The sequence below is a fragment of the Ziziphus jujuba genome, chromosome 10 (genome assembly GCF_031755915.1).
Source record: "Ziziphus jujuba cultivar Dongzao chromosome 10, ASM3175591v1".
Taxonomy (NCBI): Eukaryota; Viridiplantae; Streptophyta; class Magnoliopsida; order Rosales; family Rhamnaceae; genus Ziziphus; species Ziziphus jujuba.
The window spans coordinates 2,276,809-2,297,002 of NC_083388.1; the positions used below are offsets into that span (position 1 = coordinate 2,276,809).

General features: G+C 34.4%; 3 protein-coding genes across 8 annotated transcripts; 1 reads left to right on the forward strand and 2 right to left on the reverse strand.

Moving 5' to 3' along the window:
* Positions 1 to 265: 265 nt before the first annotated feature.
* Positions 266 to 5,038, forward strand: LOC107432212 (beta-glucosidase 11-like). 3 transcript variants are annotated; one of them, XM_025066775.3, is made up of 13 exons: positions 266 to 608; positions 748 to 811; positions 1,799 to 1,854; positions 2,087 to 2,162; positions 2,246 to 2,317; positions 2,438 to 2,525; positions 2,622 to 2,868; positions 3,027 to 3,142; positions 3,257 to 3,477; positions 3,783 to 3,808; positions 3,887 to 3,983; positions 4,445 to 4,535; positions 4,656 to 5,038. In XM_025066775.3, the coding sequence occupies exons 1-13, from the start codon at positions 384 to 386 to the stop codon at positions 4,885 to 4,887; spliced, it is 1,611 nt and encodes a 536-aa protein (XP_024922543.3). In that variant the 5' UTR covers positions 266 to 383; the 3' UTR covers positions 4,888 to 5,038. The 3 variants fall into 3 exon arrangements, with proteins under 3 accessions (XP_024922543.3, XP_015898782.3, XP_024922546.3); XM_016043296.4 differs by having other exon boundaries at positions 267 to 608; positions 3,896 to 3,983; XM_025066778.3 differs by lacking the exon at positions 266 to 608 and adding an exon at positions 1,005 to 1,153 and having other exon boundaries at positions 765 to 811.
* Positions 5,039 to 5,671: 633 nt separating this feature from the next.
* LOC107432156 (ABSCISIC ACID-INSENSITIVE 5-like protein 2) lies at positions 5,672 to 9,722 on the reverse strand. Of its 4 annotated transcripts, XM_048468145.2 has the most exons (5): positions 9,419 to 9,722; positions 9,253 to 9,345; positions 7,933 to 8,615; positions 7,699 to 7,796; positions 5,672 to 6,068 (listed from the first exon to the last, which is right to left on the reverse strand). In XM_048468145.2, exons 3-5 carry the CDS (start codon positions 8,590 to 8,592, stop codon positions 5,960 to 5,962), a joined length of 867 nt encoding a protein of 288 aa, XP_048324102.1. In that variant the 5' UTR covers positions 8,593 to 8,615; positions 9,253 to 9,345; positions 9,419 to 9,722; the 3' UTR covers positions 5,672 to 5,959. The 4 variants fall into 4 exon arrangements, with proteins under 4 accessions (XP_048324102.1, XP_024922549.1, XP_024922548.1 ...); XM_025066781.3 differs by lacking the exon at positions 9,253 to 9,345 and having other exon boundaries at positions 7,933 to 8,618; XM_025066780.3 differs by lacking the exon at positions 9,253 to 9,345 and having other exon boundaries at positions 9,419 to 9,721.
* Positions 9,723 to 17,235: 7,513 nt separating this feature from the next.
* LOC107432166 (F-box/kelch-repeat protein At3g23880-like) lies at positions 17,236 to 18,288 on the reverse strand. The gene has a single exon (XM_016043240.3). It carries the CDS (start codon positions 18,286 to 18,288, stop codon positions 17,236 to 17,238), a length of 1,053 nt encoding a protein of 350 aa, XP_015898726.1.
* Between the last annotated feature and the right edge of the window lie 1,906 nt (positions 18,289 to 20,194).

Consider the following 20,194-nt stretch of genomic DNA (forward strand, 5'->3'; position numbering starts at 1 on the left):
ATATTCACGGCTACGAGTGGCATGCGCATGAATGAAAATTCTCATGGACTTGCAGTTAATTTGTCATTTTTTTACCACATTGAAAGTTTGACTTATATGGATATATATATATATATATATATCAAATTTACTTTAAATTATTTATCTGTATTGCTTGTCCTTTTATGTAGAATTATTACTATTATTATTGTTATTATTATTATTATTAAATTATTTAACTTTATTGCTTTTCCTTTTATGTAGAATTATTTATATTATTATTGTTATTGTTTGGTAAAAATCCTCACCTTGCCAAGCCTGAAGAAATGAACAACTTAGAAACCTCCTTGTTCACTATATTCCTGGTTTGCTAAAAGGGTCCTTGGGCGGCCCATTCTATCTCTATGGAGATCTGGGAAGATAAAGTAGTATTGGGAATAAAGAATGAGAGGATTGGGAGAGACAAAGTTCCTAGTCTTCACCATGTTCGAGTTAAGCCTCTCAACAGGATTCTTAAATTTGCTGTGATAAATATAGCACTTGTAGTTTTAGTTCATGGATCAAATAGCATTACCAGAGATGACTTCCCACCTGGCTTTGTGTTTGGTGCTGGTTCATCAGCTTACCAGGTTAGTGTTTCTTCTCGTTTCTACATATATATATTATATATATTATATACACATGAAAGAGGCAATTATTTTAGACTTTTATATTAGTTGGATTAAAATTAATACTAAAATTTTGGTTTTAATTTGGGGGGTGGTGAAGGTGGAAGGAGCATCAAACAAAGATGGAAGGTCTCCAAGCATATGGGATACCTTTGCCCACGCTGGTAACCATTTCTTTTACGTAATTCCATGTCAATGATGATGCTCATCAGCTTTTAGTTCAATAATTTTCTTCTTGGTTTTCTTAGAGTGCAATTTTAGTTTTTATCTCATTTGGTACGGTGAATGTATATGTGTGGCCGAGTTGTGTGAATTTCCCATCATCTACAGTGAAACAGTGTGTGGATGTTGGTGTAGGTGATAGGGTTGGATTCTCTTATTGAGATTGCATGTAGAATCCATGAACCAAAAAAAAGAAGATAAACATAAGCAAATTCTGTATTCATGGTGTATTGTGGGATTCAAGCATATGTGATATTTCTAATTTCAGAATTTTGTATTTCAAGGTGAGTTTATTCTTTTCCCAGTAAATATATTGGAAGTTCTTAAGGTACTTTTTTATTTATTAGATTTTTAGGAGGAAAAAGAAAAAAAAAAAAAAAAAGAAGAAAATATTTTTCTTTTGCTGAAACAGAACATGATCATCATCACCTTGTACTTCTATATGACATAGCATGCGTTTAGTGTTTACTTGGGTACATTAGGAAATACCAGTAATCTTGCCATGCTAGATGAGAAACCTTTGTCAGCAAATGCAATTTTTCCAGGAACTCACTGAATTTTAACTCAATTTTAAACTCCTTTTGGATCAAAGTTGGTTCGTTGGAAAATGCAATGGATGTATCACAAGAAAGAAATATTTTTGTGCTTGGGATATGTAGAAGTCATGCATGGAAACCTTAATACCTTATAATTTACGAATTATGCATAAATACACAAACTACAGTCCCCATAAACATGGAACTGTTATAACGCCAGTTAGAATCTGCACATGCATACATGCAAGAGAGTAAGTTCAATTCAGTTTTCTTGGTATCAAATGGCATTTCTATGAATCACATTCATTCATTTATTTGTACATTATTGATGGTTTTTGAGATTTGTTTATTCAGTCACCTTGGTTGATTGTTTTCACTGCATTACATTTTCAGGAAGAATGCATGGAGACACTGGAGATGTAGCATGTGATGAATATCACAAATACAAGGTTAAACTCTGTTGAAAGCAACTTACTTTTTGTTGAGATTTTCCTTCCAATTCATGAATATTTGAGGTCAATTTGATTCTTTTATTGTTGTTTTAGACAATCATAAGCCAATATGCCAATAACTTAAACAGCTTATAGTAGAACATATATAGGTTTGCCATTAGATCGAAACACATTGAATATTTTTGTGCTTGTGCCCATGCATCAAAAAGTTTGTTTGAAACTCTTGCAGGAAGATGTTCAACTCATGGTGGATACCGGCATCGATGCATATAGATTTTCCATCTCATGGTCAAGAATTATCCCAAGTATCACTTCCATTAACCAAAAACCAAATGAATTCTGGTTCGTTTTCTCAAATTTAAGGTGCTGATCGTTTTGTGCTTTTCAGATGGAAGAGGAGCTATCAATCAGAAGGGTTTGCAGTATTACAACAACCTTATCAATGAATTGATCAGCAATGGTATTTACCAATATCCATGCTATGAATATATAATATCATTTAGTGAATTTCGTATGGTTTTACTTTTTGAAATGACCAAAAAGGAAAAATGTACTTGTAATATTTTTCTTGATCAAGCAGAAATACAGCCACATGTTACATTACACCATCATGATCTCCCACAGGTATTTGAAAACGAGTATGGAGGATGGATTAGTCGAAAGATTGTGTATGTTTCTAATCCCTAACTCTTCTCAATTGATTTTTTAGACCAATCAGAAGACAGGGAAATCAGCATGATCGAATAATTTACTTGTCGATGCAGAAAAGACTTCACTGCATATGCAGATGTGTGCTTCAGAGAGTTCGGTGATAGAGTTAAATATTGGACTACTGTGAATGAGGCTAATGTGTTTGCACTTGGGGGTTATGGCAGTGGAAGTTTGCCTCCGGGTCGTTGTTCTGCAGATAATTGCTCTGCAGGAAACTCCTCAATTGAGCCCTACTTAGCAACACATCATATCTTGTTAGCACATGCATCAGCTGCTAGATTGTATGAGAGAAGGTACAAGGTACTCATTAAGCTTTTCGATATCAAGTGCTTTGACAGGCACTAAGGTAGTTTTGATCATAAAGCTTTATCTCATATTGAGTTCCGAGTTTGCTTTTCAAATTTCAGAGTGAGAACTTACAAGATAAATATAGTTCTTACGACTCTTGTGCAATGCAGGATAAGCAACATGGATTTATAGGGATCAATATTCTTCAATTTTGGTTTGTTCCTAATACAGATGGTACTGAGGATGAAATTGCTACTCAAAGAGCCAAAGATTTTTATATTGGTTGGTAAGTTACAGATTGAAATGTGATTCCATTTTTTATTATCATCCCCTATGTGTTCACTTTGAGTATTTATTGAGCATTTAGGTATTGTTATTTTGTGTCAACTCTCTGTAACAGGTATTTGAATCCCTTGATCTTTGGAGATTATCCTGAGATCATGAAGAAGAATGTTGGCTCTAGGTTTCCAGCCTTCACAAGTCTTGAATCAGAAACTATTAAGGGCTCATTTGATTTCATAGGTGTGAATTATTATTACCCAGTGCATGTCAAAGACAACTCCAGCAGCCTAAAGTTGGAAATCAGGGACTTCTTTGCAGACGCAGGAGTAAAGCTTATACGTATTGTTTTCTTACTTGTAGGCCAAGTAATAAATTCAAATGTATTTAAGAAAACTGATGCTGAATAATTAGCTGTAAAAATTTTAAACTTGTTAAATAATGTTAAAAGAAATTTGGCCTCATATAATAGTAAGTGCTCCCGACTATGTATATAAAGCTAACATAGCAGACAGCTTTAACACACTTAATAGTGGGACCACTGACGGTTGTCAGGTTTCTATAACTGCTTAGGTTTATTTAAGTTAGATATTTTTCTCCAGATAGATGAATTCTGGGATATTGACTGGATTGTCTTCTCGTGGCAGCTGTGCTAAATGAATCTGCATATGAGGTGAAAATTCTGAATGGTAGATTGTTAAGTTTGTTTACTTCTGGAGATTGTTTGAGTCTAACAAATGAACTCGTTAAGTTGGTGCAGTTTCCAATTACACCGAACGGCCTGGTTGGAATCCTGGAAGACATGAAGCAAAATTATGGCAACCCTCTTACTTATATCCATGAAAATGGTCTCTCTCTCTCTCTCTCTCTCTCTCTCTCACTCACTCTCTCTCTCTCATAAACCATGAAAATTTTCAGAGCAGAGTTTTGTCATAGTGAAAATTTTGTTTTCATTTGTATGTTTGTTCATTTGATCATTGATTCGTTAGTTTAGAAGTAGATAATATAGTTTCATGTGGAAAGAATCAATGACAGTCATTATCGTTTGATACAACAAATCAGCCGTATATAAATTAATGTCCTCGCTTGGAAGTAATTCAACTATGTAGATGCTAAATTCTGTGCGAGTTTATATCCATTTGATTTTTAATTCCTTCATTTAGTATTTGAAATAAATATATCAACAGCTTGAATCAACATAAACACTCATAAGCAGTATTGCAACATATTAAGCAATTTTTTTTTTTTTTTTTATTAGTCTGTTTCATCATCTTGATTAGCAAGGTCTGAGATGGGAATGTCTTTACAGGTCAAAGAACCAGACGCAATTCGTCATTGGAAGACTGGCCTAGGGTGAAATACTTAGATGCATACATCCAAAGTTTGTTGGAAGCTGTAAGGTAAAATCTGTTCTTCATGACTAAAAGGATTATTAACCTTGCTTAACAAATAATATAGGATGTTACATATCCAACTACATGTAGTTTTTCGCTCTAAATCTTATATGTTTTTTTGTTAAGGAATGGATCAAATGTGAAAGGTTATTTCGAATGGTCATTGTTGGATGCATTTGAGCTGCTGGATGGGTATGAGTCAAGTTATGGCTTATACTACATAGATTTGGATGACCCAGATTTAGTAAGACAACCTAAGCTCTCTGCTCATTGGTACTCTCATTTTTTGAAGGCAAAAAGAAGCTTCAGTTCAGTTGGATTGATTAAATCTCTTCCTTATGATTACTTCTCCCACTAGACTTTGATTTACATGGTTGGACAGTGGCTTGGTGTGGTTTTTTCCTTTTTTGTTTTGTTTATATTATTTCTTGAAAATCTTCTTGTTGATATATTGATATGAAGAATTTCATTTTTATTTCACTAAATAAGTTGTTCAATTATTTTGCAAATGTTATTGATTCCCTAAAATTACAATGTGGAAATCTTAAGAGAAATCAAAAATTTTGAGGACAATCATAAGTCTCAGAATCATCTTTATTTAGTGTATCAGAGATAAGTAGTACAGAAACATACGTGTCAGCTGCACAATAAGCTTTTTATTTGTAATAACATAGCCATGCCTCTTTTTTTTCCTTTTTTTTTTTTTTTAAATAATTTTGATTTTTGTTTTTCTTTTTTTCCCTTTTTTTTTTTTTTTTTTTTTTTTTGGTGGATGAATAAGGAGGTTTGTTTATATGACCTTGTAGAAGATCTCATGTCTCATAAAAAAGATGTGAGAATATTTGAACAAAAACAAAAATTATGGGCGTTAGTTTCCACCTTGTTTGATTTTAGCCCCTTGACTTTTGGTGGTTTTGGACACTCCGAAACAGGATTCGGATATAAGTTTTTTGCTACTCTAAACAATACCATTGAAGCCAATTCAATTGGTGGGTGGATTTCAAGAATAGCTTTTCTATGTAGAATATATTATACAAAAAACCAACCAAAAAAAATAAAAGAAAAGAAAAGCAAAAAGCATGTGAGTTTTTTCTTCTCTTTTTTCTCTAAAATTGGGAAGCCAAAACTCCCAAGAAACAGACTAGGTCAAAACTAGTAATATGAAGGCTATCCCATTTAGAATATTAACAATGTGCATTCCAACCTAGAACATCACTCAATTCTTTCCTAAAATGGTTTTCCAGCAAAGCAGAACCAAAATCTATAAACAAGGGCACTTTTTGCTTCTGTATATATATTAAAAATTAGTTAACCACAAATGTACATGAAACACAACTCTAATAGTGCACGGGAAGAACCACAACTTGGTGGTGAAAGTCCGAAGCATCTCCAACAGGAAGCCAAAATACTTTGTCCCAACAATTGGAAATCTATAAACACTTTGCTGTGCGGTTGAAATCAGAAAGAAGCCGAACTTGTTCTTCGAAGCTGATATTTCGGTTCAGGTGAGGATTCACATGGTAACATCTTCTCAAATTCCTATGGTGAAAAAAAAAAAAAAAAAAAAAAAAAATCATAAATAGAATAGAATCATCTAAGGAAATACAGAAGAAATTGTGCATGGAAATATGTAGCAGGGGTAACTCTTTCCCCTTCAATTCCTATGAGGATTGATATCCCCATAACCATTATGATAATATACCCATATGCTGGGCTAAAAATTAAAAGAAACACATTCTATCCACGATAAGCATTTGACAACCCTCTGAACCAGAGCTTGACTATAGTACAACTTGTAAGTGCACACCCACATAAGGACCAGAAGCTTTAGAGACATCTTAGCATCATCTATAATACCAAAGTGAGTTTGGCTCATTAAAAAGATGGAATCACTTCTAAGTTTTTTTACCAAAGAAAATATCGAGCAGAACAAAAACGACCACATAGCATAAGCACATCGCTAATGGAATTTAAATCAAAGCATTTCATATTAGTTGAACTTAAATTAGAAGATCATTATACTCGTTGGATAAGCTAAGTGCAAGATTCATAAGAGAACATGTACAACATCTCGCAAAGTTTCAGAGATGGAAATTCTACAAGTCTGCCAGCAAACAAAAGCAAGTGATGTCACGTCAACAATCTGTCATTCCATTTAACTTCACTTAAAATACTAAAGAATAACATCCAAACACATAAGGAACTCAAAATGCACATTTCAAAAGATCATATTTAAACTTGCTTTTACCGTGTCACTCAAGCAGTTTAATAAACTGTTTGAGCATGCTCAGCCTACCAAACTATAAATCATTTCTATGACTAGATAATGTGGAGGATGAACAATGGTCCAGGATGAAGGCCCCAGTTAAGTTTAGATACATAATCCATTGATCTATATGAGCCTTTTTCATGCAACCAATTTGGAATTACCTTTTGTCAGGACACACTACCATCCCACTTTGGACATTATTACAGTTCAATGATAAGTTATTGAAAATAAGAATACTGATAGAATAGAATGGATGTGCATAAGAAGATGACTGCTAAACTTCAGCTATATCTTTCAACAAGTAATTTTTGGTCGCTGACACATCTCATAAACTCCAACACTAACCATTGACAGAGTTCTAAATATGAACAGGGCCAACATGTAACAGTCCCTCCCAAAGCCCCTACCTTCTCTAAATAAGCTTTAGTTCTATTAAAACTAAGCAAGTCTCCCCCCAAAGTACTCTTCTAGATTGAACTCGAGGACTGAAACACCCTTAAGAGAGAATCATTAGGCTATCAAGATCCACATAGCATCAATATATAATCGCAGAAATTTGCAAAATGCAACTAACTTAAAACTACCCTCTTATTACAATATATAGACTATAGCTGGTCATTTAATGAATTGAACTTTGAAAGGAACACCTACATGCACTATTATAGGATGAAGATATCATTGTATGAACATCTTAAATACGTAAGGCATTTGCAAGCAATATCTTGCAATCTACTAGACTATTCATCATCAAACAAATAACAGCAGGATGAAGTTCATGCCATTTAAACCAAAAAACCTTCAATTTTATAGATTTGAATCTCATGAATAATATATGGCAAATCAAACAGTAAGAGAAAAGATATGAAACAATTGGAATTTAAAGCTTTGAGCAGAACACACAAAAGATGCAGTGAAAAATCCCTCGCCTTCTCTTTCTTGAGCTTTATGTTCTCCTCTTCAAGACGTGAAACCTTGGTCACCAACTCGTTGTGGTAAGCCTGCGTGCAGTCCAATGAATCATCAAATAAAAAAAGTGAACAATTACTCAAGATAACAATTCTCGAATAAAAGATAAAAAATTAAAAATTAAAAAAAAGAAAAAAAGAGAAGAGATAGTGATAGAGTAGAAGATACCTGTTTCCTTGCCCGTGAACGGGCAGCTGATTCTCTGTTCTTGATCTTTCTTCTTAGCCTCCTCTCCATAGTCTTCTCCAATGCATCTGATGCATCTCTTTTCCGTCCTGGTGTTGTTGGGTCTGATAACGCACCAATTGAAGGAGATGATGACAAGCCAAATGTATGCTGATAAGTCTGAGGGGTGGCTGCATCTATTGAATCTAGTGCCATTGCAGAACTCAAAGAAGCTTCAGCAAAAAGGCCTGCCTGTACCAGGAAATCCTCCAAGGTTGTTTCACCAAGAGTGAGCTCTCTATTCTGACCTTTCATATCCTCGCCAAATCTCCTCTTCTGCCCATGCTGGATCTCTCTCCATACCTCATCGACAGTCTTCCCACTCAATGCTCTAGCCAACGTTAGACTGGCCTGCCGCTGGAGCGAATTTGCAGAGGAAGTGTTCTCGACTTTCACCTCAGCAGATTGATTTGCCTCAGTAGTCCATATGTTTTGAAGAAGCTCATCGAGATTCATGCTTCCAAGAGGTTTGCCAATGTCTCCCAGATGACTTTTAACTTCATCGAGAGTCAGGCTATACCATGAGTTTTGCCTTGTTAACGGGGATGGCTGAAAATGAGACTGCTGCCCATTACCTTGAGATGCCATTGTCTGAATCCCCATCCACCATTCACTGTGAAAAAAACCTTCTTTGCAAAAACAAGAAAAAAAAAATTAAAATTAATAAATTTCTTAGGCCAAAAAGATCAAAAGGCTAGTAGAGGAAACCAACATTCAAGCAAAATTTTCTAGTTTCTACATAAGAAGAAACTCTAGCCACAACAGTGTTTGTTGCTGACCTTAAAGGGCCTTAAAAGTCCAATGCTCCATTGAGATTAAAAATCTCAGGAGGTCAAAATGCCCTTTTTTTTGCAATGCTCCTTTGAGATTAAAAATCTCAGGAGGTCAAAATGCCCATTTTTCTTAGTTTACTATTCTTTATTCTTTCAAAGAACACAAACAGAAAGCGACGAATACCCTGAATTCGACAAAATTAAGGACAAAAGTAATAACTGATGCCAAGAAGGCCATATCTTTTGCTGTACATTGAAATCCTTGCATTTCTAACATGGAAGAAAGAGAACCCAAGACAAGGAAGACACAAAGAGACGAGGTTCACTTTTCATTTTAACAAAGATCCTCGACAATAACACAATTAACATAATAAACCAACCCAATTCCCAACAAATCAACCCACACTGACTCTCATCAATTTACAAAACACCCCATTTCAGAAAAACTCAAAATTCGTACAAAAAATCAACAAAGAGAAGCACACTCAACTATGCAATAAGTTTTCACCAATCAAGAAACATACGCCAGTTTGTACTTCCAAATGATCCCAAAAGCCAAATGACCCGCTAAAAGGAACAGAACCTGAATTTTGCATATTAAAAAAACTATTTCATTGCATATGATTGATACAGATGGGAAAAAAAAAAATTCACACCTGTTTAAACAACGAATTAGAGTCAGTCGGAATTACAGGATCTGATCTGAATCCTACCACTAAAAACAGAAACGGGACCCAGAAGAAGGAAAAGGACTTTTCTTTCGCTGGTTTTGGTGTTACACAAAGAAAGCAAGCGTTTTTGAAGCGTCAAAAAGGCATTCGAACTGAGTCTCAGACGTTTTTGTATTTTGGCAACCAAAAACATGAAAAAGCACTGCTCTCTCTCTCTCTCTCTCTCTCTCCGACTCTTCTTCTTTGCTCGTTGCGAGCCTAATTTCATGCCCACTGACAAGACAAGTGACAGGTCGGATCGGGAACTTCGGGCCGAAATTCTTTTTGTTTGTATTGAGAATTCGGGTCTGGTTTTGATGGGTCTTGTATTTGGACTAGGAACCCTAAATCCCAGTGTTAATTTGAGTTCAGCCCAATACAATTCGGGCCACAAATGTACCCAGCTAGTGGTTTCCAATGCTCTCAAACACAATATATGTTAAATGTGTTTAAAATCCAGGACTATAATATAAATCTTAGAAGTTCGTTGGAATCAGAGATTAAGAACAAGTATCGATTAATAAAGAAAAGGTTAGGTTCAATTTAAGGGTATTATGTATGTATCTAACTCATAACTTCTTGGTTTATTTTGGGGCTTTTAGGAAAGTGTGTTTGCATAGTATTATTGAATCCCCAAAAAGCAAAAATTATAGTAGGAAAGTACTTCCCTCAAAATGATGAAAAATAAAGATATGTAAAAACTAGAAATTAACAATATATATGTGCCATAAGTTTTTCTCTTTTAAGGGGGGAAAAAAAAAAAGGGGGAAAAAAGAAAGGTAAAAAGTGTAATGGTTTGATTATATATCATCTTAAGAAATGTCAACTCTAAGGTTAACCCCTGAAGTGGAAGAGTTTCAATGAGGTATTGCTTTTGAAGAACATGTTTATCGCAAATAACTGGAAGATCTGTTTGAAGGCTCGTGAGTCCAACCATCTTGCTATACAACTACTAAGCTATCTTTTAGCTCTTAGTTCTTGCTTTTAATTTTGATGATCTTTTGGTTGGGACATGTTCCAAACCTCGATCATATTTCAGTTTTTCTAAGACAGTGATCATTGTAAGCTCTTCTAAGGACCCTCTTTTGTAATTTTAATGTAATTAAAGTTATCAAAAACAAAAATAATGCATTGCATATCTCAAAATTGCTAAAAATTAAACTAAAAATAGTTTTAAATATCAAAATGTATTAAAAATTAAAGTTGAGATGCAAATAATAATAAGTTTGGGGACTAATAAATTTAAAAAATCCTAAATATATTACAAAAACTTGTATTGATTTATAAATCAATACAAGAAATGTCAATTCTAAGGTGCATATATATATATATATATATATATATAAATTGTTTGGAGAATTAATTTATTATCAACATATGTTAATCATAGTTAAATAATAATAATAATATAATATAAATATTAAAAAATTAAAATATATATCAGTCACCACATATTACTTTCAGGTTGCAAATTAGTAAAGTCAATCTTCTGAAAAAATAATGAATATAGTATTAACAACTGGGATGTACCACACTTTCAATGAAAGAGACTCATACCAGTCCTCTTTCTATGAAAAAATCGACTGCAATAGTCTTCTTGTTTGTCAAAAACCAAATGGTGGAGATGATGATGAAGATAGAGATCATTAGAAAAGCAACAATAAAACCATCTTCTCCAACTCCCAATAATCACCTAAAAAACTCCAAGCTCTCTCTTCTTGATCAAAATATTAATCTTCTAACTATATATATATATATATATCCACATACAAATTGTTGGAAGAATTAATTTATTATCTATATTTGGTTAATCATGCGTAGTTAAATAATAATATATTATATAATATTAAATACTATGTGTATAACTAGAACTTTCAAGTTGCAAATTAAGAAAGTCGATCATCATACAAACATATGTTGGTAGCAGATCGAGTTTGAAGTTTCAACCAATCATATATTTTTGTTAAACTAGTGCAATAATCTTACTGTTTGTCAAAATCCAAGTGATGGAGACAATAATGATAGGGATGGCAATTTCCCTCGCCTCCCTCGATTCCCAGTGGAAATTCCTAGTTAAACCTGAAATCCAGACGGGACGGAATAAAAATCCATGCCTTGGGTCAGAATCAGTGCAAGAACGGAGATTATATTCCTTACCACTCATATATAGATATATATATATATACAGTCCGTCTATGGTGCAGACGGTTTTCATGCGGATCACAATATTGGTGACAGTTTTTCATAATATTAGTGACGATTTTCTAAAAAACCATCGTTAATACTATGAAAAACTGTCACTAATACTGCGGTCCTTATGCGGATCGTCCTCACCATAGAATTTCCGCACATATATATATATAATAAAAATATATATTTATAATTATAATTTATATTTTTTTTTATATTTAAATATAATTATATTAATAAATATCAATACATTTTAAGAATATATAATATTTTATTATTTTTAAAACTTTTTTATGATGGGGAAACGAAGAATTTCTACCTTGTTTCCACACCAGAAAATTCCTCACCCGTCCCAATTAAAAATTTAAAATAATAATAATAATAAAAGTGGAAATTGAATTAATTTTTGGAGGCAGATTGGGTAAGGAAGGCCGCCCCAAACTTTCCCTGCCCGGTTGTGATCCCTAGATGATGATGAAGATGGAGATATAATTAGAAATAATAATAATAATAATAATAATAAAAGTGGAAATTGAATTAATTTTTAGAGGCAGATTGGGTAAGGAAGGCCGCCCCAACCTTTCCCAGCCCGGTTGTCATCCCTAGATGATGATGAAGATGGAGATATAATTAGAAATAATAATAATAATAATAATAATAATAATAATAATAAAAGTGGAAATTGAATTAATTTTTGGAGGCAGATTGGGTAAGGAAGGCCGCCCCAACCTTTCCCTGCCCGGTTGTCATCCCTAGATGATGATGAAGATGGAGATATAATTAGAAATAATAATAATAATAATAATAATAAAAGTGGAAATTGAATTAATTTTTGGAGGCAGATTGGGTAAGGAAGGCCCCCCCAACCTTTCCCTGCCCGGTTGTGATCCCTAGATGATGATGAAGATGGAGATATAATTAGAAAAGCAGTCATAAAACCATCTTCACCAACTCTCCCAATAATCACCTAAAAAACTTCAACCTCTCTCATCATGATCAGCTTATTCTTCCAACTATTGATCCTTGTGTGCTTCTTTTCTACCCCAACAATCACAATCACAAAAATCCCAACCGACCAAAAATTGCACAAACTCAAAAACTGTTTGTCCCAAGTCTAACATGTCCATTGATTATAAAGCCTTAACTCACTTCTACCCACTTAATTCAAGCATATTACGATCTATTTTAGTTTGTATTAGATTTTTTGCTTTTCATTATTTTGGATATGATTGAATCGAATGTAGTCAAAATTGTCCATTTGAGAAGCCATGATATTGGCAGTGGTCATATCCAGATTAGACCTGCTTTCCCAATCATGAAAGAATTATGTACTCGGTCAAAGTTTAATAGAAAATTGAGAATGCATGTAAAAGTTTATAGATTATTTCGTTTATTTTTTCTTTTTCTTTTTTGTATTATTATTATTATTTTTTTTCTTCTTCTTTTTTAACTCACTAGAATACTATTAAGAACAGCCAGTCTCTGCCATCACTAGTGGCAGATTTATAACTCCGTTCCCACTCATCCACAGGCATGGTTTGCGCATGACCCTCATGGTGCATAACAAATTTTCTAATGCTTTAAATAAAAGAAAAAAACTTTCTAATGCTTTAGATGTTTTGGGTAGTCAGCCTTTTCTCTTTCAATTTGCTATCAAAAGTGAAACATAACCTAGGATCAATCTACTTGCAATTAACCTTCAGACTGAAATTAGAATTTATATACCATAGCAAACATGAACTATTGTAATTACAATTACTTAAAAAAAAAAATCCTACTGTAATTGCTTCAATTCCTTTGAACCGGACTATTATACGATTTCCTTAAATATTGCACTGAAAAAATATGTACCATTTCATTAAAAAAATACTTTATGCATGCTAGAAAAACATAAAGTTATCTGTAGGTATACATGTCAGGACCCGTCCAGAATTCCTCCCCGAAATCCTAGACAAGCCCTGATCTCAGGGAAATACCACCGAACCTTCCAACGGAAAATCCGGCAGCATCTCTCCTAACGATAGAACTTACCAAAAATTTCCTGCACTGAAAACACACTTCTATACTCGTCCCCTTATTCCTCCCACATTACTACAAATTGATTCCACAAATTTACAACACTTCAAATAACAACAGCAGCAACTCAGTGCATAAATAATAACTACATGTCCAATACAGTATACAGAGCATTATACAATAAATGTGGAATTTATACCATGACAGATAAGAAGCAATACAAGATAGAAAGGAAAAAAGGAAGAAATACTTCTTAAACTTTCGGCAACGAACTGAGACGTTGGGCTTGTCCCGGACAATCAACGTCTCCAACCTGGACCTAGGGGAACGAAATTTAAAAACGTGAGATACTAATCATCTCAGTGAGTGACCCTATCTACTGAACACCTTTACTATCAATAATATAACAAATTAAGGGATTTAATTAATACCAGCAATTAAATAAATAATAAACAATTGAAGTAATATTTTCTCTCAAAACCCTCACTATTCACTCCGTTGGAAATGTTTCCCTTTTAAAACATTTTCACAAAATCCGATATTCGTACTTCTCGAAAACCAAGGGATCAAACCATTTGATAAATAATAAATAAATAAATACCCCAATATATAATTAAAATGTAATAAATCATAATAAATAGTTTTTGAACACTTTTGGGATTTGAAACTTTATCTGAAAATTTCACTTGACGCACCACACCATATACTAGTGATGCCCTCCAATACCCAGCGTTCCGAGCACCGACTGGCGGGGAGATTAAAGAGAGAAACTTGCAAACGGCACTTCGGCATCCCGACAGTACCGCTGCTGAAACCGTCATTCCGGCCAAGGAAGGGGCGGTTGTGGCCAATAACAAACTTGCCTGCCCACAGTCCAATGGCAACCACAGGAGACATAATACTTGCGTGCTAAACCACGTGTACATACACCAGAATACCAATACTGTATGAGTGCGTCTAAAATAATTATTAAACCAACCGTACCATTTTCCAAAATTACCGTGGGAAATATATTAAATTTTCACACTTACCATCCCACATATTTTTATTTAACAAACCGGTACGAAAACATCGATAACAAATAAACCATAATTTTCTCGTAATACGAGGTTCAACAGATAAAATACCGTGGGCATAATTATAAAATTAAACCACCAATTTAACAAATATTTTCATAAAATATTTAAAACAATTATGCCCAAAATAATACTTAAAACCACGTACGACTATTACCAAAATATACTTTGCTCATGCATAATAAATAAATTAAATCACAATAAAACCATAACTAAATTGTACCACATGAGCATAATTGAAATACCAATTAAATATTATTAATTGCTCAAAATATTTTTGAAGATGAGTCACTCACCTGGAGCATGCAATTAAACCATGATCCACCATGGGATCAATTCCACAACTCACTCGTGCTCCTAGAACACAGTTCACACACAGTCAAATAAATTAATATTTTATTCGGATAAATAATACCCGGTACCCGGGGGGTTAACCACAAACGTTAACCAAAATGGTCGAATAATATACCGAATCAAAGCTCGTGGAACGAGGATCGCATTACCGGTCTCCATCGAACCCCAATTCCGCCGGAGGTGGCCAGAATTTGGCTGGAAAGCTTCGGCCGATTTTCAATTCCTTGTATCTCGCAAAGCGCTTCGAATTTTTGAGATTGGAGGCTATATTTGAACTCATAGGACCCAAAATAGGGGGAGAGGGGTGGCAATTTGGACTGGGCTGGCCGGAATACACACAAAAAGAGGAGAGAGAAAATTTTCCGGCCGGCGGCTTCTCCGGCCCGATCGGACCACGTCCGGCGGCGCGTGTGGGCAATGGGTGGTCGGAATTTAAAAATACAGTGAGGCCGAGAGGGAGAAAGGAAAGGAAAGGAAGAAGAAAAGAAGAAGAAGGAAGAAGAAGAAGAAGAAGAAGGAGAACGGGGCTGGGTCCCCTTTTTTCCCACGTGGGGAAAAAGAAAAAAAAGAAAAAAGAAAAAAAAAAGAAATAAAAGAAAATAAAATAATTTAATTAAATAATATTATTATATCAATTAACAATAATAAAATAATAGAGTATTAAGCATGGTTGACATGTGGCATCTCCACATGGTGACACATGGTCACATTTATTAAGTCACACGTGGTACATCGTTACTTGTTTAAAAAATTAATATTAAAATAATACAGTATTTGAAAAACTCTACAGGTCCATAACTTTCAAACCACATGTCCAAATCGGACGTGCCGCTAGTCTACGGTCTCGTATCGATGAGAAATTTACAACCATGCATGAGTCAAAGCTCAACTTTACATGAATAAAAAGTCAACTCCGGCACCCCTTGGACAGTTTGGACCTCAACTTGTTTTGCTCATAACTTTCAAACCATAGCTCCGTTTTCAACATGCTACTAGTCTACGAACTCGTGCCAACGTGTACTTCGTAACGGTACCTCAGTCAACCTAGAATTCCAATCGGATCAAAAAGTCAACTTTTGACCCCTTCGGTCAACGGTCAACAGTCAACCTCGGTCAACGTGCAAAAATTCCGACATGGTTCGGGACGGGATGTTACAATATAACTTTTCAATTTTTTTTTTTTTTTTTGGGGGGTGAAAATTGAGATCTTGTTGGTTATTGGGTAGCAATGTCTTGCAAGAACAGCTCTTTTCAATTAATTATTAACATAGCTTACCTTAATTTATTATTTTCAATCAGTTTAAACTATATATTGAAATTTGGTTATTTAAACTTTTATCCTTTTATTTTAATAAAAAAATGCACACCTTAACTATCAAGGGAAAAACAAAATGTTTAAGATTTTATTTGTATAAGTGAAAATCAAATAATCCATATGGTCAATTGCATTTACGTTTTTAGTTTGAGAATGTTACAGGTTCGACTTTCAATTTTAAAGTTTACCACGTTGAGCTCTCAATTTTTAACTTGTTGTAAATTGGATCATAGTTTTATTTGCAATTATAAATCCATATATTTTTGTCTCCTTTTTCTTTATCTCAATCCTTGTTCGCAGTTGATATATTAACATGTCATTTATAAAAATTAACAAAGAGAGAAAGTGAACTAAAATAATAAAATTAAATAACTATTTTTTAAAACAAGGTGAAATTTTATCATTATTGGTCAAACAGAAGCGAGGATTGTCTGTTTTTGTTGTCTTAATGGAACACCAGAAATACAGTAACATAGCAAACATGAACTATCTATATAACATTTCCTTTGAAACAAATTTGACTTTCCATTGTCCTATAACTTAAACGATGTACATTGTGTGCATTTGCATATGCGCTGAAAAAAGTGTACACATAAAAGAAACTCCTATAGCAACTGAAAAAAATTCAAAAAAAAAAAAAGTTCAAAAACAAAAACAAAATGAAAAAACAGATAAAAATAAAAAATAATATATGCTAGTTTTTAAATAATGGAACCAGAGACTCTCTAAAGGTTAAGAAAGTTCCTTTATAAGACAGAAGACTCGTAGCTTGTTGGGTAGGACTAAGAGTGTCAAGCAAAAGCAGTTCTTTTTCAGGCACAGATCTCTTCTTGCAAAATTTTTTTAGCAAACACCTTACCATCCCCCAAAAATCCCAATACTCGACCAACTCTTTGAACAGGTGCAATAGTGAATATCTTCTTCCATGACTCGTTATCACCATATTTACCCAATACCCATATATCAAAAGTTTTTCTGCTCCAACTAGTGGAATCGTAACAATGAACGAGAGTCAAGGACTCCTTAAAAACCAAACAATCTCTTTTATTGCTCTTAGAAGAAGGATGAAGGTCACTAACAGTACTAGGAAAGAGTGTAGTAATTATGGTCCCACTACTCATGTCTAGCATAATAATCTTATCATGCAAAGTTCGACCATCCTTCTCCTTATAATATGATGCTTTCCAAGAAATCATTCCATTGCTGAAAACACCAAAACACCAATGATTTATCTGTAAAACCTCATGTGAATAAGTTGCTATAGTTGTCCAAGAGTTTTTCTCTAAGCTGTAAATCTCAACCACCACAGTGTCACTGCCAATAAACAATTTGTGGATCATGACAACCTTGTAATCCATACTTTTGGTATCAAAACCAAACCCAACATGTTTGCAATTATACCACCTAGGACTTAGGCTTTCATCCAAGGCTTGGAATGAGGAAGATGGAAGAATCTTAGCCTGCCCAGTTGTTGGGTTCCATAGGCCCCACTTGGCTAGATTCAAATCAGAAAAAAAGACCAGACCATTGCAAGTAGAGTCTACGCGAATTGTTTTCATAGGAATCAATTGGTCGATTAAGGGAGCGTAGTAGTGCTGAAGTAGTACTGTCTGCATAGCTTCTAGTGCGTAGTAAGAAAGCCTGCGTTTGGTTTCAATTTCATGAGCGAAAGCGAGACAAAGATTGGAGGCATTATTGGCGTGGTTTTGGTGGAGGGCGTGTTGTACGGAGAAAGAAAAGCTGTTGATGGTGGAGAACCATTTCTTGCACACGAGCTTGAATCGCCCTAAGGATTTCGGAGGCAACCTTAACAGGATTTCGATCATCAATTCCTTTGGAAGAGAGGAATCATCATTATGTTCCATCCCTATTTTCTCTGACGGCCAACAACAGCGAACAATGGCTTCCACGACCCCAGCTTAATGTATATACATCCTGATGTGTTTAAGGTTATCACTGACCCACCCAATAAGGTACTTATATATCAATTTTTTTTTTCATTTTGGATCTTTTTTTTTTTAACCTAAAAAAAAAAAAAAAAAACTAAAACTAAACCTAAACCCTAATATAGTCACAACTTAATTTAAAAATATAAATTATTGTATACTAAAAACATAAATGAATAAATAATATATATATATATATATATATTTGATATTAATGAATGAATAATATTGAAATAAATAATCAATTATAACATAATCATCCTTCAAGTAAGGTTGGCAGCCCAACACTATGAAGTTGTGAGTTGGAGAGGATCATGGATAGGGGAATTTAGCCCAATACCCACAAAAATAGAGGGCTAATGATATTTACCCCTTCTTCGTCAAGTATTTTTTATCTACCCCTTGCTTCCTTTTTTGCCCCTACTAAAACAAAAAATTACTTTACTTTTCCTTTTCTCATTCTTAAAGCCAATAATTCCGGGTTCCTGCACCTCTGCTTTCCTTTCTTTCTTCTTGCCTGAGAAAACCCACAAATAATCCCATTAAAAATCCTGCTCGACCTCTTTTTTCCTTTCCCCCATGAAAAATCAAATTTACACCTTTTTGATTTTTTCTATGTGAATTCTTAGCTAATATTGCTGTATCGGTGGCCTTGATATGTAATTGGTGCTTTGTAGGGCAAATTTATATGCTGGTACCGACAGTGTAGAGCTCAAAGGCATGAAATAATTGCTGAATTGAATTATTTCTTAAGGCATTGTATCTGCAAGTTGCAAGTGTATATTCTTTTCTCAAAGAAGCCGTTCCTGGCGTTTTTAGAATCCACCGGCTACTCTCAAAAAGATGTGCTCCTTCAGAAGCCCAAAGCTGGGGTATGTAAAGCTTCAAATCATTCTTAATCAGAATGCTTAAATCACCCTTGAATCAGGCTTTCTGATCTAGATTCAGATGCGGGTTAATATCAGTTACTGAGTAGTATAATGCTTGCAGCTCTTGAAGCCTACTTTCACAATTATATGTGATAAAGATTCAAAATGCTTCCTTTGATAAAGATTCAAAATACTTCCTTTTATTGATTCGTGGAACCCATAGTATCAAAGATACACGAACACACAAATATACGAAAATCCCAAAATTTCATAAAAGTGTCTCAAATTTTGCAAAAACATTGGATGACCGTTCACCCTCGGTAATTCCCGAGGAAATCGTCGGTAACCAACAAATACCCTCTGGAAAAATTACCGACGATTTCGTTGGTAATTCCCGAGGGTGTACAGTCTATAACATTTTACCAATTTTTTGGGCCCCACAAGTCCCATAACGGGTGTTGAATGCAAAAACATGGCAAATAGGGATTCTAAAATTATGCTAAGTAGAGAAAATCCCAAAATTTCATAAAAGTGTATCAAATTTTGCAAAAAATTTGGATGACTGTTCACCCTCGGTAATTCCCGAGGAAATCGTCGGTAACCAACACATACCCTCTGGAAAAATTACCGACGATTTCGTCGGTAATTCCCGAGGGTGTACAGTCCATAACATTTTACCAATTTTTTGGGCCCCACAAGTCCCATAACATGTGTTGAATGCAAAAACATGGCAAATAGGGATTCTAAAATTATACTAAGGAGAGAAAATCCCAAAATTTCATAAAAGTGTATCAAATTTTGCAAAAAAATTGGATGACTGTTCACCCTCGGTAATTCCCGAGGAAATTGTCTGTAACTAACACATACCCTCTGGAAAAATTACCGACGGTTTCGTCAGTAATTACCGAGGGTGTACAGTCCATCACATTTTACAAGTTTTTTGGGCCCCACAAGTC

Bases quoted from the DNA above. Each gene is read 5' to 3' on its own strand.
- LOC107432166 (XM_016043240.3), bottom strand. From the start codon at position 18,288: ATGGAACATAATGATGATTCCTCTCTTCCAAAGGAATTGATGATCGAA.
- LOC107432212 (XM_025066775.3), top strand. From the start codon at position 384: ATGGAGATCTGGGAAGATAAAGTAGTATTGGGAATAAAGAATGAGAGG. The intron at 2,869-3,026 runs GTACTCATTAAG...TGTGCAATGCAG, and splicing joins TGTATGAGAGAAGGTACAAG to GATAAGCAACATGGATTTAT. The intron at 3,809-3,886 runs GTGAAAATTCTG...GAACTCGTTAAG, and splicing joins TAAATGAATCTGCATATGAG to TTGGTGCAGTTTCCAATTAC.
- LOC107432156 (XM_025066781.3), bottom strand. From the start codon at position 8,592: ATGGGGATTCAGACAATGGCATCTCAAGGTAATGGGCAGCAGTCTCAT. The intron at 7,797-7,932 runs GTATCTTCTACT...GACTGCACGCAG, and splicing joins GTTCACGGGCAAGGAAACAG to GCTTACCACAACGAGTTGGT. The intron at 6,069-7,698 runs GTGTGTTCTGCT...TTTTCACCATAG, and splicing joins GATTTTTCACTGCATCTTTT to GAATTTGAGAAGATGTTACC.